Source organism: Myotis lucifugus, unplaced genomic scaffold (genome assembly GCF_000147115.1).
Source record: "Myotis lucifugus unplaced genomic scaffold, Myoluc2.0 scaffold_440, whole genome shotgun sequence".
NCBI lineage: Eukaryota > Metazoa > Chordata > Mammalia > Chiroptera > Vespertilionidae > Myotis > Myotis lucifugus.
In genome coordinates this window covers 724,331-741,953 of record NW_005871488.1, presented here as the reverse complement: position 1 = coordinate 741,953, position 17,623 = coordinate 724,331, and the positions used below count along the sequence as shown (strand labels likewise).

The 17,623-nt window shown below is 51.9% G+C and overlaps 1 protein-coding gene across 1 annotated transcript in view; it reads right to left on the bottom strand.

The window, feature by feature from the left end:
• The window catches only part of PER3 (period circadian regulator 3), a 31,529-nt gene extending 13,906 nt beyond the window's left edge, over positions 1–17,623 (bottom strand). Inside the window, 15 exon segments of the mRNA XM_023744252.1 lie at positions 1,353–1,479; positions 1,857–1,985; positions 2,901–3,006; positions 3,775–3,931; positions 4,174–4,280; positions 6,407–6,485; positions 8,888–9,024; positions 10,186–10,234; positions 13,832–14,033; positions 15,244–15,359; positions 16,160–16,183; positions 16,186–16,246; positions 16,249–16,306; positions 16,761–17,238; positions 17,530–17,623. Coding sequence (XP_023600020.1) covers positions 1,353–1,479; positions 1,857–1,985; positions 2,901–3,006; positions 3,775–3,931; positions 4,174–4,280; positions 6,407–6,485; positions 8,888–9,024; positions 10,186–10,234; positions 13,832–14,033; positions 15,244–15,359; positions 16,160–16,183; positions 16,186–16,246; positions 16,249–16,306; positions 16,761–17,020 — 1,612 coding nt within the window. The 5' untranslated portion in view covers positions 17,021–17,238; positions 17,530–17,623.

Here is a 17,623-nt window from a genome sequence, read left to right as displayed (position 1 = left end):
TGAGCAAAGCAAAGCAGGAATCGAGAAAGGTCTCCACTCGGAGAAAACACAGAGGTCAGGACACCCAACTGTGGCACCAACACGAGGCCGAGGCCAGGGCAGCCCGAGGGGCACTGACTCGACCAGATGACAAAGAAAACAGTCACAAAATGTCGATTTAAAATCTACCCAAAGACTCTTCTCTGCCAAGACATGGGATAGTGATTCGCATCAAGAAAGATGTTTAAGCCCTAGCCAGTTTGGCTCAGTGGATAGAGCGTCGGCCTGCGGACTGAAAGGTACCAGGTTCGATTCCGGTCAAGGGCAGGTACCGTGGTTGCGGGCACATCCCCAGTAGGAGATGTGCAGGAGGCAGCTGATTGATGTTTCTCTCTCATCGATGTTTCTGACTCTCTATCCCTCTCCCTTCCTCTCTGTAAAAAATTAATAAAAATATATTAAAAAAAAAAAAGAAAGATGTTTGAGACGAACTCTCCTGTAGAGAGGAAACCTGATGGTTTCAAGGGACAGGAAGAGCTGTGCCTTCTACTTGTGCCCTGACGTCCACAGAGGAAAGAGAAAGCCTCCACCTGGTGAAGAACACAGGGAGCACGGACTTGCTAACCCCGAGGGCACCCTATGGCTCCGGTGAGATCACTGCAGCGCAGGAGTCTGATGTTTGCTGTGCAGATCATGCCAAGGCCAAAATACAGCGGCCACTGTCACGGACCTTGGAGACAATGTCACCTCTACTCTGAAACAGCCACACTGACAATGACAGAGACCATGGGTCACACTGAGGTGCCCCAAATCTGTAACGACTCCCAAAATTATACTAATGTTCAGGGAGAGAGATAAAGGGAAAGTTAGCTAATTAAAAGGTCAATATAATTTAATGTCTGCATTATTGGACTTTCCTGTGCCGTATACGCAAGTCGGTTATACTTTCAAACTAATGCCATTATCACAACTAACTTAAAACTGATTCTCCTGGAGCCCTGCTGACCTATATTTGAGGAAAGTATACATGTGTCGGAAAAATGCCAAATTTTTCATTCAACTCAGGTCTGGAGCATTCTCCACGCGTTTGAAATGACAGAAAGGGATTCGTATTTCTGAAACGTGTTCTAAACTGACTCCTGGTTTGCAGAGAGCTCACGGGCGGAACCTGTGAATGTGCTGGTATTGTCAGAAACATCGCCTCTTTAGGAGCCGTAACTGTAACTACCTTCCCATCCCCCTCAGCTCCCAGGCCAGTACTTGCTGCTGCCGTTATCACGACAACAACGACGGGACAAGTGACTTCGGAAAGTGCAGCACCACCCATGTCCACGCAGAGGCCAGACGCGGGGGAGGGGGCCCCGCTGACTCACCACTGGGCCGTCCTGTGCGCGTCCCCACCGCTGGCTTGTTGGGGGGTTTGGTCATGGACTCGATGTACAGCTGCTGCCCCAGGGTTTTAATTTTATTTACACTGGCATAGACCTGCTGCAAAGTCAACTTGGGGAAAAGAACGAAATATGTCTCACATATGATCACATGAACATTACAAGATACATGAGCAGAATACATGAAACTTCTGGTTCCCCGAACACGCGGTGATGAAAAGCACAGGAATGGCCTTAGTTCCATCTCCCACCAGTTCACCTGACAACAACACACATCTGTGCACATCTGCTGGTCTGCAGAAAGCACACTATTAATGCAACCACCACTTTCCAAGGGGAGGTTTTCTTTTTACAGTTTCCCATGCCAGGGTGGGTGGGAATGGCTCCCAGCAGGCAGGGCTGCGGGTCCAGGGGACTCTGAGCTACAGGCCAGCCCCGCGACGCCTCGCAGGCGCCAGGGTTGGGGAGAACCGGGCGCCACCCACTCACCGGCTCCTTCTGGGCGTCCTCCGCCCCCGGCCCGCTGGACTCGCCGGAGGAGGCCACGCTGACGTGCTGCTCCTGGGACCCGCTGCTCCCCAGGCTGCTGTAGCCACTAGAGGTGCTCCCGTGGACTGGCTGCAAGGACACAGGTCCGATTTGGGGGTTACTATCTTGTGGTCGGGTCGGGGTGGGGGGGACGCAGCACGACCCACTCAGAGCTTACCTAAACTCATCAGAAAATAAGACTAATATTTCTGACACCCTAAAGTAGGCTTGCGAGGGTTGATGCTTTTAATCCTATGTCTGACGTGAAAGACAGTCCCCTCATTTCAGTAATTTTCAAGGGCAAAGTCTAGTTTCTAATCTAAGTGGGTATTTCTGGAATGGAAAATACTGTTTTAAAGCCATAATATAATTTTCCCAAATATGAAAATCACTTGTTCTTTATGCTGGGCTTAAAGCAGACAGAACAAATGAAATACACACCCCAGTCCCCCACGGACTTGACCGGTGCTTTACGGACCCGGAGCGTCTCTGAAAGACCTGCCACGCCAGCAGCACATCAGAAGTTTATGACTGAATCTCTAACGGAAACCATTTTGGGTATTTGTTTTCAACAAGCAGTTTTTCCTACTTTTGCCTCATAACAACCAGATACTGAGACCGGCCAGGCTCGCCCCACCTTTAAAATGGGAACCATCCCCAAAAATCCCAAACCCGAGGCTGAGCCCCGGGGGAGCCTGGGACACAGGAAGAATTCTCTCGCTCAGAAATGACTTCTCTGTCTCACCGCTCACTGTGACTCAGTTTTGTTGTCTTAAAATGGGTTTTTACAGAATATTCTGTGCATTTAACATAGAAAAATGAAAAAAAGATTAATAAAGTTTCCTTTAAAAACAAAAAAGAGGAAGACAGAGATTTCTGGACTGCAGAGGGTCAGGATCTTTCTCTGCAGCTTATTTTTGTGAAGTGACTTTACTAGACAGAATGTTAAAATAAAACACAATTATGGGAATTCTATGTTCATTTTTTAAATCTCCCCCATTTTACCTGTAACAGAAGTTTGTGAATCTGTTCCTGTAATTCCGTTATGTCTTTGTCGTTATTGTCCATCTTGCTTATTCTGGCAGCAAAAACATCCTCGTTCAGCGGACTCCTACAAAACAACACATGAAAGACTGGGTCAGGCGATTTAAAATTCATTTACAGCGCGGCCGGCATGGCTCGGTGGTTGAGCGTCGACCTATGAAACAGGGGGTCACGGTTCCATCCCCACTGTGGGGGGTGCAGGAGGCAGCCAATCAATGAGTCTCTCTCACCATTGATGTTTCTCTCTCTCTCTCCCTCTCCTTTCCACTCTGAAAAGGCAAAAAAAAAAAAAAAAAAAATCTTACCCATAATCCCACTACCCCACACACAACCAAAAAGTCTATTTTATTTCCTTCTAATCTTGTCACATTTCATGGTTAGTGTGTGTGTGTTTTAGATGTAATTTTAATCATATGGTATAAATAACTTTATATGCTTTTTACATCTAATATGTCAACTTCCCATGTTCTACAATCTCTGTAAAAATTTTTCTTGACCAATATAACATGTCAAGGAGACATTCCAGTTTAGTTAACGACGGACATTTGAGCTACTCTAAGTCGGCCATTACGATTGTGTTGCAAAACACATCTTTTTTAAAACAACAGCTTTTCTGTGTTTCACCACGTTTCCCTGGAACGTCCCTAGAAGGGAAGCATCAGGCCGGGAGGGAAATCGCTAGTGGAAACTGCTTGCGGAGAGCACTGGGAGTGAGTCCGTCCGTCTGTCCACCCGTCCGTCCGTCCGTGTGCTGCCTGATCGAGGGGGGGAAGTGGAGGCAGGAATGACACCTGGTAAGAGAGTTTCTAGAAAACGAGGAAACTGGTGGACTCACGTCCGCACTTTGTGCCGGCCCATGATGAAGGACACCTTCCGGCTCCACGGGTCCACGAAGCCGGACCAGCTGGAATCCAGGATGACGTAGTCGCCGTTGTGTGTGCAGAAGCGAACGGCGCGGTGCTCAGAGGGGGCGCGGCCTGCGGACCGCAGCACTGCACCGGAGGGGACGGGAGAGGAGCTTACACACACGTGATGACAAACGTCACTGTTAGGCAGTCACTGTTAGGCAGTTAGGGGTCAATGTTCGGAACGTCCAAGTAGGAAAAAAAGGTGTGTGAGCAGTTTCCACACATTGCTCACCAGATTAAAGTAAAGGTTAAGCTCTAGTAAGAAATGAAAACAAATTCGATCAACGATGAAAGAAAGAACCTCCTGCCCAGGCAGCAGCCCTCACCTTCCTGGTGGACGGCGACCATCAGAGCGCGGTCTTCCGGGTGCAGGTGCGCGAGGATGGACGTGCCGACCAGGTCCTGCGGCAGGTACCCCAGCAAAGGCACGGCCCTGGGCAGACGCACAGGCCACCGGTGAGACAGTTACACTTTAAAAACACTCCTTTCCTTCATTTTAAACTCGAGTCAACAGATACATTGGAGAGAGCGCCTGGGAAGGCACACGGGCATTTCTTTGATTATTGGCAGCTGAATCCAGTGGCGTTTGGCAAAGCCACGTCCTGGAAACACGCTTTGCCAAAAGGCAGGAGTGTTGTCAGCTTGACCTTCAGCCCAGGTGCCAGGGGGTGGGTTTCGTTATTTAAATCCAGCCAAGCACCAGGAATGAATACGACTCGGGCCCACCCAAGAATGCACATAATCTCCTTTGTCTTGACTTTTAGTAAAACTTCCTGTTTTTTGCTGTATAAAATAAACACGCTGTATTGGCTCTGGGTCCCTGTCCCTGTCTCTCCATTAGAGGACAGTGGTCCCACCCAGCCCCAGCTTTTTCCTTCCACCTCTTTGTCTGTCTCTTTCTTTCATTTTCTCAATCCCCAGCCGCCCCTACTCAGGAACTGGACTGCTCTCTAGCAGCGCTGGACGTGGAGAAGAGAGAAATATTCACGGTACATAAACACTATGGGGAACAGTCACATAACCTAAGAAAGGCTGCCATCTGCATCGAAATCATGCTGGGCACCTGCTCACACAGACTGTCTCGCCGCCAGTGAATGGCAGAATGTCGGGGGCGAGGCCGGGAATCTGTGTATTTACAAGGTCCTCAGAGGTCCTCGAGGGCCTCCATTCGCTGCCATTTACATTTACAAAGATCGCATCCTAACACAGAAACATGCTCAGGATGTTGAATGAAGGAAGCACGCTACACATGTGTACAGTATGATGACAATCACACAAAACGACGCAAAAGGTCATCCAATGATGTGGGCCCAAGGCTCCCGGAAACGGCTCACGCCAAAGGCGCCACACGACACTCAGGGTGACTGGGAGCGACCCAACTCCACACACATGTTTGCTGTGCACAAGTTCACAAACACTGTCTAAGGCAGTGATGGCGAACCCATGACACGCGTGTCAGAGGTGACACGCGAACTCATTTTTTTGGTTGATTTTTCTTTGTTAAATGGCATTTAAATATATAAAATAAATATCAAAAATATAAGTCTTTGTTTTACTATGGTTGCAAATATCAAAAAATTTCTATATGTGACACGGCACCAGCATTAAGTTAGGGTTTTTCAAAATGCTGACACGCCGAGCTCAAAAGGTTCGCCATCACTGGTCTAAGGCAATAACATATCAGCTGTTTTCAAAATATCCTGGTTAAATTATCCTGCTTTCTACAGATTATATTATACGAAGTGTCTCACCAATTACTACTTACCTCAGGGTAACTGTAAGGAAATAAACCCATTTTTAGATGTTAAGATTTTTAAAAATCAACATTCACGTATCGTAACCATGCCAAGTTTTTGACACTTTTGCTTCACACCTCCATGAGGTATGAGGCTTGCTATCCAGGTTTTGAGATTTCATGAATAAGAAAAAAATTTAAAATAAACTGGGGGGAAATGGAAGGCCCTAATCAGGGGGTAACAATGTCTTATCATTTTTTCAAATAAAGATCTTAAAAAACAACAATAAGCAACTACTATTCATCATCACTGTTCTTTCAATAAAAAGGATTATTTTAACATTTAAAGAAGTAGGAAGGACGACCTAAGTTCAAAATAAGTAAATTTAGTTTCACACACACAAAAAAATCTGTTCTTTTCTCTCCCCAGCCCCCTTAAAAAAGGAAGTCATGAGCCGGCGGGAAGCAGCTGTGCCGTGGAAATGGCCCTGGAAGAGGTGCGGGGCCGGGGCCCCCCTGTGATTACATCCCACACGTGCTCCTGGCACACTGGCCCCAGCTTCACCGTCCTCCAGTGTAAACGGAACAGTAACAACTGACTCACCTAAAGCAGCTGGGGATCAAACATAACTTGTGAATGTGAGAAGTGTCGCAGGCAAGGTGTTTATGTTAAACATTTAGACCAAGCATGTCAAACAAAAATCAAACAGATAATGGGTAGATATCATATATGTAATGTAGGAGCATGTGAGCGTATGTAAACCTTTTCACATTTGTATTTAGTCCCAGAAACAGATCTCTCTTAGGCTTAAAGAAGCACTTACCGGTCATCTATTTCAAGAAAAACACAGCCTGGAGTGTGTGTTGTGGTGAAAATTCTTTTATCCACGGGGATCCGAGGAGCTAGGAAACAAGCATCTAGTTAATCATCCACTTCACGGGAAACGGTGAAATCTCACGTACGGCCTGGCCTCGGAGCAGCCAGAGCGACATCAGATGGTAATGATTTTCATCATTACTTACATTTTTTTCTCTCTTTTAAAAATAATTTTTAAATTGATTTTAGAGGAAGGGAGAGAGGGAGGGGAGGGGAGAGGGAGAGGGAGAGAGACATCGATGGGGGAGAGAAACACTGATCAGGTGCCTCCCACATGCACCCTGACTGTGGAACAAACCCGAACCCTGGGTATGCGCTCCGACTGGGAATCGAACCTGCCACCTTTCGGTGCGAGGGACAATGCTCCCACCAGCTGAGCCACACCAGCCAGGGCATCATCTACATTTTAATCAGGTCAAATGCCATGCCTACCAAAGTTAACTTTAGACAGAGGAAGTCTGTGTGCACGGACCAGCCTGCTCATTGCAGATCATCTACTGGTCAAGCTGGAGCACCTTAGGGTGCAGGAGCAAGCAGCTCAGCACACAGGACTGGACAGCCAACAGGACAGGGGCGTGTAAATCTGTGTAATAAAGCCGGTACGGTCAGGTCAGCCACGGCTGCTTTGAAAACGTAGTGGCTAACACATTAGGGAACCATGTGAGCATAATGCTAACTCTGCATTTGCTTATGCATGATTTCATCTGCAAAAAAACGAGGTGAATGCAGGAAGCATCTAACTGAATGGAGTCACTTGGGACTGCACACACCTCACACCCACCTCTTCCTCCACGCACTGGTGTTACGGGACACGCCTGTCAATCTGACGTCAGAACTTCAGACAACCCTCCTCCACCCTCACAATCACCCCCATGGCCCCGCCCACCAGCAAACTGGGGCTTTCCACGGTGAGGAGCCCCATGCGCTGTATGTACTGTTGGTGGATTCCTCTTCTTTCCACATTTAAACATTTTTATTTTCAATTACAGCTGACACTCAGTATTACTTCATATTAGTCCCAGGAATATAGCACAGTGGTTAGACAATTATAATTTATGAAGTGATTGCCCCAACAATTCTAGTACGTTTTACTATATTCTCCAAGCTATACTTTACATACTTTGTATTTTGTAACTGCCCATCGGTACTTCTTAATCCCTTCACCTTTCCACCCAGTTTCCTCAACTCCCTTCCCATCTGTAACCCTGTATTTGTCCTCTGTATCTGTGAGTCTGTATCTGTGATTTGTTTGTCCATATGATCCTTCAGATTTCGCCTATCAGTAAAATCACATGGTATCTGTCTTCATCTCACAGCATAGTACCCTCTAGGTCCATCCATCTTGTACAAATTTCATTCCTTTTTATGGCTGAGTAATATTCCATTACTAGAGGCCCGGTGCACAAAATCTGTGCACAGATAGGGTCCCTAGGCCTGGCTGGCAATCAGGGCCGATTGGGGCCTTCCTTCCCTGGCTGCCGGCTGGGGCTTTCCTTCATTCCGCGCCGCCCCCCTGGTGGTCAGCACATGTCATAGCAAGCAATCGAACTCCTGGTCGAACTCCTGAAGGGACAATTTGCCTACCGGTATTAGGCTTTTATGTATATAGGAGATATATATACATCTTCTTTATACAATCATTTGTTCAAGGGCACTTAGGGTGCTTCCATATGTTGGCTATTATAAACAATACTGCAATGAACATGGGGATGCATATTATCTTTTCAAATTAATGTTTTGAATTTCTTCAGATATACACCCAGAAGGGGAGTTGCTGAGTTATATGGCCGTTCTATTTTCAATTTTTTGAGGAAGCTCCATACTGTTTTGCATAGTGGCTGCACCAATTTCGTGTCTTAACCATTGTTATCATTCTCATAGGCTTCTGTTTTATTTCTAACGTGTGGTTAAGTCTTCGAGCACTGTGCCCCCAACGTCATTTCCCCAGAAGCCCTGTGGCTCCCCTTCTGTGTGAGTTCTCGGCACAGGACGGTCAGCAGGACTGACTGTGCGGGAGCTGCTTCTGACTCACACGGAACATAAGCCTGTAGCCCTGCCATCAGGACACATAAGCCACTAAAGAGCTGACATTTACACACAGGAGGAACCAGGGGTTTCAAACACTTTAAAAGCACAAAGCCATTCCTGTGACTGCACTGTGCAACCATGTTCATGCTCCTATTTCACGCAAGACAGTGCACAGGGCCGCCGACTGGCAGCAGCAGAGGAGGAGAGGGCCGGTCCCTGCTGGGCCTCGGCCTGCGGTCTGTCCATGGAGGGGGCACCGCACAGACGTCGAGGTCAGTAAACCGGCCGCAGTGCGCAGAGGGCAGGCCACGCCGAAGGCCGGCGCACTGCCTGTCCCCGCGGCAGCGAACGGGTATCCCCGGGACCCCACCGATAGCAGCCCCCCTTCCCCGCCACTCACCTTCGTAGCCAGAGTGCATCTTCTCGGCCAGCGCAAGGCAGCAGGGCTCCGGCTCCGGCTCCGACTGCGGCCGCACGTGAATCAAATAGGGAATCACCCGGAACGGGGCGTAACGCTGCCCTCGGCTGCCGCCTTCGCTGCACGAGAAGGAATGGCTCAGCCAGTGAAACGGCTGGAAAACACTTCCCTGTCATTTCTAAGAGACACACAGCCCCAACTAAAATATGTAAATGTATTTATTTTCCGAAGAAGAAAAACATTTGTTTAAAATGTCAGCACCCAAGGGCAAGTCCAGCCTCTCGCTCTGCACGCGCAGGTTTGGTGGAGCTGGTCGGATCCTGCGGATCCCACGAGTGTGGGATCGGCACTGGGCACTCCACGCCTCTCCCCGACCTCCCCACCGAAACTCCAGCCAGACCCCCTGCGTCCGCTGGGGGCGAGGGCTCTCCGTGCCAGCCACGCACGGACGGCCCGACAGCCGTCTCCAGCCGGGTTCCTCCCCGAGCGCCAGCCAGACTCAGGTGCCAGTGCCTCGTCAGACACCACATTTTATTGTGAAAGTAACAGTAACACGATGTAACAGTAACATGTCGGTAAACTTAGAGGAAAATAAATTCACTAAAATTCCTATGAGAAATCAAGGATTACAATGTTGGTCTATTTTCCTCTAGTTTAGTATCTCTGGACCTTATAAATCCTTGTCATAAATATACCTATCTTGCTTTCTTTCAAGTTATTCAAAATGTCAAAAATTAATTTTAAATGTGATGAAACAACAAAAAACAAACAAAAGAGCCCAAACAGTGGTCATTTGAAAGTGTACTGGGCCCCGCCGGCGTGGCTCAGTGGTTGAGCATCTAACTATAAAACCAGGTGGTCACGGTATCAATTCCCGGTCAGGGCACAGGCCTGGGTTGCAGGCTCGATCCCCAGCGTGGGGCGTGCAGGAGGCAGGTGATCAATGATTTTCTCTCATCATTGATGTTTCTCTCTCTCTCTCTCCCTCTCCCTTCCTCTCTGAAGTCAAAAAAAAAAGAAAAGAAAATAAAGTGTCCTGAACCACCAGGGGTTCTTTCACCCCCAGGGTCACCGTGACCTGCCCCTCTCTCCTCCTGCTGCATCATCATCTGCTCTTCCCAGGAGGGGGTTTCTTCCCCTCAATCAAAAGACAACCTCCTGTGGCAAGAACCAAGTCTTGGCTTTGGTTTCCACAACAGGCCTGGCGAACACAAAAGGACCAACGTGAGAGCCAAGTCCAACCGGAGCGCAGCCGCGCGGGCCCCGCAGCCCTCACTCACCGGATCCTGCAGAAAAAGGACTTCACGGGAGCCAGTTCGTACTGCGACGCTGCGGAGACAAAGACAGACTGTCACGCACCCGCAGGGCGACCGCAGAGCAGCCGTCCTCATGGCACCAACAAGACACTGTCTTTAAGACGGAGACGCTGGTGAAGACGGGCCTCCCTGCCATCCGAGATGCAGGCGCCTCCGGGGTTCCCAACAGGAGCCCCGGGGAGGCCGTGCGCGTCAGGCTCAGTCTCCCCCTTCCTCCTCCCACCGGCCCCGCTGTATTCCCATCGCTGCCGAACTCATCCCTTCCACGCCAGTGCGACAGCCCTTTACACCACCGTGCGTGGTAACACCCGCTCCACTGCGATCGCCTGGACACGGATACACAGTCCTCCTTCCCCACTCCCCTTCCTTGGACACATTCCCCAAAGTTGTGTTCCTGGGTTCAGGGACGTGATCGCTTTAGGACTCGTGTGTTGGCAAACGAACGTGCGGATGGGACCCCCTGGCAGTGTCGCTACCACACCGCTCACTCCTCGCGGCCATGGTGCGCATCAACTGCGCGGATTTTTGCACGGACTTCATCGATCTGTGACGTGGTCACTCAGAAATGTTTACCAGTAACTGTGCTAACTCCGGGCAGCGGAGGGGCTGGCCTCTCCCAGGGGTTTGCTGACTGTTTCCTCTGGTCGGAACTCCCTGAATGTGTCTTCTGGGCATGTGTTCACTGGAGGGAAAGTCCTGACTTTAGGAACAAGGAGAAGGCTCGTGCACCGAAGGAGCACAGGCAACGGGAATTCTAAGAACCGAGCCCTGACTGCGGCCCAGGTCTTCTCACTTCCCGGGAAAGGGTCGCAGGAGGCGCCGGAACACGGGCTGCGGTGACCAGGACAATGCCCGTGAGGAAGACGACTCCCGTGTCCACGCCCAGGCCAGTGGTCAGACTGCCAGCCTGCAGGCAACCGAGTCGGAGCCCAGAGTCCGACGGCAGAAGACAGTTCTCACGGGGCGTCTGGGGGACCCCGTGAGAGAACCCGACCGTCAGCTGAGTTCGCAACGTGAGGTTACGCTGCCGTCTCAACGCAGACACTGCTGAGGCGCAGACAAGCTCCCGGAGGGTGACGGTGGGCAAGGATCAAACACGCTCCAAGTTCCGAGATGATTTCACAGGCAGGAGCCACCGCCTGGCACCACTGTCACACGCTCTTGTTTGCTCACGGCTCCCCGTGAGTGACAGCCCGGCAGGGGGCGGGGCCGTGGGCAAGAGCAGGGCTCTGGGCTCCTGGCCACGGTGACCTCGGGCTCCGCACGTACTGGCGGTGACCTCGGTGAGTCACCTGCTCTGCGCCTGTGACTGTGGTGGCTGAGCAAGGGGCCGGCTCCTGGCTGCAGGGACACAGGCCGCTCCCAGCCGCCCCCTGTGCACAGCGGGGCCCGAGGCCGGCCACTCCAGGGAGGCAGCCTCCTCCATGCGCGCCTGCGGCCTGGGCCTCCCCGTGGCTGCCTGGCCACGCCAGCTGCTCTGGGCTGTGCAGGGGCCCAGGAGGGCTCCTCCCAGCCTCCTCCCACAGGCACAGCCCCGCGCTGGGCGGGGGCCCTCCCGTAAGTCTCGTGCACAGCTAACCCCATCCTGACATCTGCCTCTCGGCCGACCCCAGTGAACAACTACCTCACCTGTCAGCGGGGACGCTGAGGGTGCCCAGGCCTCACAGGTTCTTGTGAAGATTAAATCCCCTAAAACAGGAGGAAGAGCCCCGGCACACAGTCCCCGTCAACAGAGCGGCAACTACGACGACCCTGATGCTGTGCGGTGTGCAAAGCTCCCAGCTTTCCCGCCCGCTCGCGGGGACCTTACGGCGGCCCTGGCCTGGGCCGGTCAGAAGCCACTGCACACTGAGAAGCCAGGCGGCCTCCAGGTTCATCAGGGACAGAACTCCGTGTCACACGCACACCAGGTCCCAGCGTGAGATTCTCCGCACAGAGAGGCCCTGAGCTCCACGCAGGCGGACTCCCTGCACCGCCTCTTCGTGACGGCAGCCCCCGCGCAGCCCCCCTCCCTGGGAGCCTCGTGACACAGAGCCGACCAGGTGGTGGCACAGACGGGCCCTCGGCGGCGGGTGCCACTTCTCCTTTCTGGGTGCATTTAAAGGAACCGTGGTCGGCGCCTCGGCACGACCACAAGGGGAAGCTGAGCCAGGCTCTACCGCAGGCCGAACGCTGACAGCAGCGGCGGGGTGGCTTCCCACGGCCTCGTCATGTCCCATGAGCTCAAAGGGAGGGACAGGTGCGAGGAGCACACGCACAGCCCCACGAGCTGGGACTCGACAGCTGCGCTCGGAAGGCAGGGCTCGAGGTCTGCGGGCGGAAGTGCGAGGCGGGGAGCACACCAGGCGGAGGTCCTCTCAGCGGAGGAAGCGAAGGGTTAGTTTACAAGAGAGTTTCAGGCCACATTCTGCTGTTACAAGGAGGGGAAACCCACAGCAATAAGCAGTCAGCAAGGAGGAAAAGGTTGGAGAGAGAAGACGGAGACTCCACAGGTGAAGAGGGAGGCGCACACGGGGGAACACAAGCGAGCGAGCAAGCGGCAGACACTGCTCGGCTGCTCTGCTCCCGCCTCGACTGCAGCACCTGGGACCGGGCCTGGCCCTCAGTGATCGTGGGTAAATGATTACGGGAGGAATAAGTGACTAATAAACGCAGAGAAACACTATAAACAATGAAAGGCCGAACACATGCGTTCAGGACAGAAGAAGAGGAAGGAAATCAGTGCTGTTGCGTGACGCCAACAGGAGAGGGAGCCAGGAGGAAGCCGGGACGACAGGTGTGCGTTCTACAGCTCACACAGTTTGTGCATTAAGGATGGGCCACGGCCTGGGCCGGGAGAGAAGCCAGCGAGACTGCACTGGGCCCAGCACCGGGTTAAAAACCAGGAGGACACGAGCTCCACCCGCAGGAGAGGCTCGGAGACGCTTCACAGCAGCGAGCGTGCCGACACCACGGCCGCGCGCTGATGGGGGTAACGCGGCCAGTTCTGTTCATGTGTTTTCTACAACAAGAAGTGAAATCACAGAGAAGGACCATCTCTAGCGAGCTCTGTAGGAGACGCTTCACAAAGAACGCGAGGTGGGAGGGAGACGAACAGCAGCAATGACGGGTCACTTAGAGACCACACAGGACCGATGTCACAATAAGTGGCAAACAGGCCGCCCAGGTCAGAAGAACAAGTAATGAGATTCCTGACCTTGTACGGACAAGAAAAGCGGGAGAAGAAAGCTAACCCTCAGAAACTTATCTCCAAAGCAGAGCTCACACATAATGAAGCCAACATAAGAGGAAGAACATTTAATTCCACTCCCTTCACAGAAGCAGAGCCTTGATAGCGACTAACCTGCTATGCAGGCTGTGGCGATCACGCTGTGTTATGATTTATACTCTATGAAATCAACTGGACTACGTGAAAGCAAATTTACTGAATCTCTATGTTTTTAGGAGCATTTAAAGTGTTATTGTCATCACACGCTGCTTTTTAAAATAAGGAAGTAAGAAAAGCCGCTCCGTCTGCCTGTTCTGAATGATGCATGGGTTTCTGCGCCGCCTCTGGGGCAGGAACGCGGCCTCTAGGAGGCGGGGAGACATGTACAGACGGGCCCGTTACCTCTTTGGGTCCAGCTGCTCCAGACGGGAAGCTGAGCGTGGGCCGTGTGCGTGTAGAACACCCTCACATCTTGAGGGGCAAGCAGCTCCGCGAAGTGAGAGGACGCCAAGGACTCTCTCCGACAGCTCAGGATGGAAGGCGCCTGCTCGGAGATGTGCACCACCCTCCCAGACACCAATGAGAACACGGCCACGAAGGTGTCCTGTGAAAAGCATGGAAAATAAATGCAAATATTGAGATACTTACTAGCCGTGCCCCCCAAAAGGTAATTCTCCTAGATTTCTACCGTCATCAATAGCTCAGGACACACACTTCCTGCAGAGGCAACAGAGCTCTCCACATGTACTTTTAACTGTCACCACAAAGCCTTCTGAAGGTTTGATTTCTGGGCCAAGAAACACGGCAGCTCCCTCTACAGGACGAAGCACCCCTCCACTGCGTCTACGCCGACTTCGATCCCTCCTCCTCCTCCTGTGCACACGGTGCCGACACCTGGAGGCTGTCTCCTCTTCACCAAAGCACAGTCCAGGCTTCAGACCAAGCTCAAGAGTCACCTCCAAGGTGTGGTCTTTAACCAGCCTCCTCACCTAAGAACTGCTTCTCGAATGTGTGACAACAGACATGCATAGAACTTAGCTTAACCACCCACTGCCGCTGCTGCTGGCCTGGCCGACGTTTTCCTCCCTCGCTTGATTTTAAAGACCTGCAAGAGGAAATGTGTTCTTACACTTCCTTTTCTTAAATCTCAATAGCACCTACTATGTGCTATGAGCACACCAGTCAGTAATGGAAGCACTACGGTGACATTAGGGATAGCTCAGGTCCCGATATTAGAAAACCTTTTTGTTGCAATTGTGTTGCAATCTAAACATAAAGGTAAGTAGCCTCCAGCATATCAACAAAACACGAAGTGACATTATTCTGTCGACAGAGATTCAAAAGGGATCTACTACATGTCTCTTCCAACATTTTTTAAGAAATGACAGCATCATCTTGACTCACCTGTGAAATCCAGTTGTTACAACTTGAAGGAGTAGGTATTGGAACTAAGAATGATATAAATAGAAATTAACAATTCGGAGATTAGAATACGACGCGGGACACTACTCTGCAGTGTTATCTTTGTCTTGGAGAGAACTCGGGGATGCTAAGGAGACAGAGGCGCCTCAGGACCGAGGCGAAGCCAAGTGCGCCTGCGCTGCTTCCTGCCCGCGGACCTGCTCCCCGCGAGGGACCTGCTCCCCGGCGAGGGCCGGGGCAGCGACACGGGGCCTCTCGGGCAGTTTTCTCCTCCTGTTTACCTCCAACTGTGGCTACTGCGACTCTTAGTTATTGTTTTTTAAAATCTGTGTCTAGATCAGGCTGTTAGGAAAATCCCCCAGGAGGAGATGGCAAAATGCGCGGATTCTTACTGTGTTCTTGGAAGTGTGCTCTGCAGCCATGGAGGCCAGCTCCTCAAGACTGTACATGGTCACATCTGCTTGAGGCGCTCCATTGGGACTGAGAATCTGGAAAAACTCACTGCTTGCTAAGAAACAGGAAAATAAATAGGTAGTCCAGTGAAAACAGCAGCGCCAGGAAACCACGTTTCTGACTAGCAAAGCTGGCGTTTCTCAAGAGGGCACCTCCACCTCCGTGTTTTCCTCGAAACCAGGTCACTTTCTTCTTTCACCTGAAATACCTATCGCTGTGCAAACTTAAGATCTTGAGTCTTAGGAATCTTGCATGTTCTAGTTCGCAAGGAACAGAACACTGAAGGTCCTAAAGGGGGGACTGAACCCCAACATTCCAAATGCACACACAGGGCGTTACCACGACAGAAGCAAAGCCCCTGAGGTTGGGCTAGAGATTGTGTACTTTACGAAATCCCGTGAGAAGAAAAGTCAGAGATCGAAAGGAAAAAGTGTTTATAATTGCGCCTTCGTAATTTGGCAAACTCCTGGTACTGTCAGGAGTGCATTTTAAAAGTAAGTGTGAGGCAGGGAAAGTGTGAAACCGGTATTTAGCCAAATGTATTTTCCCCTTAATATCCACAGGAGGCGACGCTCCTTCAAAATGTGCTTGTGCTAAACTCGACTCTCCTGCGAGAGACACGCACAACACCGCACCCCGCTATTACACAAATCGGGGTCTCCCAGAATGAAGGACCAAGACCCTGTCTCCCAGAATGAAGGACTAAGACCCTCATGGACTCGCTCATCCTCCCTAAAACACCATAAAAACCTGAAAACGCTTCTGTGACGGCAACCACACTGACAGCTCCTCGGGCCTGGCTGCCGTCCCTGAGCAAGGGCGTCCCTGCGACGGCGCTCTCTCCGGCTTGTTTACCTTGTACGCTGTGCACACAGCGAGGGCATAGTTGAGGGCATCCAGGGTGCTCGGTTTATGGTGTCTCCCCGACGGGAAGTATTTTTTTCATTTTCTTGGACAACCGTGATCAGTTCTTCAGAAACTCTGTTCCGGTCTTGCCGTTCGCTGTAAGATCAAAACAAACTCACGCTTTCCGTTTCAGCAACGGCCAAACTTTTATTGAACAGCCTGTTACGTGCCAAGCAACTTTCTAAGCGCTTAGCGTGGAGCAAGTCTGAGTTCACAGGTTTATCTGTCTTACAGGTGGGGGAATGCCAGCCAAGGAACCTGGGAACCGTGGCCACACATTTCCCACTCCCCTTCCCACCCCAGCCTCCACTCAGCTAAATTCCTGAACCCCTCCTCATCTACTTCTTCGGTAATTTACTTGCTTCCCAGAGCATTTCATTCCAGGTTCCCCGAGGTAATTTACTTGCTTCCCAGAGCATTTCATTCCAGGTTCCCCGAGTTCCCGCCCTAAACTTGCTCCTAGGCTTGCTTACAAACAAAACAAAAAGACCTACATCCTCTGATCCCTTTTACAACAGGAAAAACAAACCAACCAGGTTGTAAGTATCACCTGTGGCTGCTCTCCAGGTATTTGCTCGGAAGCTGGTATTTCTGGCTCCACCTTTCATCAGAGTCTTTCCCCGGGCCTGGGGGCGGGGCTGGCCCTGGGTCCTGCAAGGTCATCAGGGGGTTGGGTGCCGCTGGACCGGGTTCTGCAAGGTCATCAGGGGGTCCTGCAAGGTCACCAGGGGGTTGGGTGCCGCTGGCCCGGGGTCCTGCAAGGTCATCCGGTTCAGTACCCTCGGGGTCAGGAGATTGACTGCTGGACATTCTTAGATCTTCGCGACAGTCTTAGCCTGTTGCCTGCTTCTTTCCTAGTTTGTAACCAGCGACAGAAATTTACTTCTCACTCTGGTCCATGCGCCCTTGCTACAGGGAAAACGATCGGCCAACACAAATCGGCGATTACTGATCTCGGGTCATCGGGAGGCGGTTCTCTCCAGTGTTTCCACACAATCGTGGGGGTCTCCGCTCACGGGAGGTCCAGCCTGGGGGTGGGGTGGGGGGAGAGAAAAGTGACCAATGTTAAGCGAAACGGGCCACTGGACGCGGGAGACCGGGCTGTGGCTCGCCGGCTGGGAGCCCTGGAGGGGACTCCACTTGCCCGCCGCAGCCCTGCAGAGCTGGCGCGCGCCAGAAAGGGGACCCGGTGAGGCGCGGACGGGCAGCTTCACGTACAAAGTTTCGGGGACCCCAAGTTCGCGGGCGGTGCTGCCGGACCGCGGTCCCAGCCCGGAGGGCAGGCTCGGGACAACCTGCGGCCGGACCCCAGCACTCACCCGCCGCCGTCTGCGTGGCCGCGCGAGGGACCCAATGCCCCGCTCGTCCAGCCCCGCGGGGCCGTGGAGTCCCGAGGCCCGCCGCGTGCAGCAG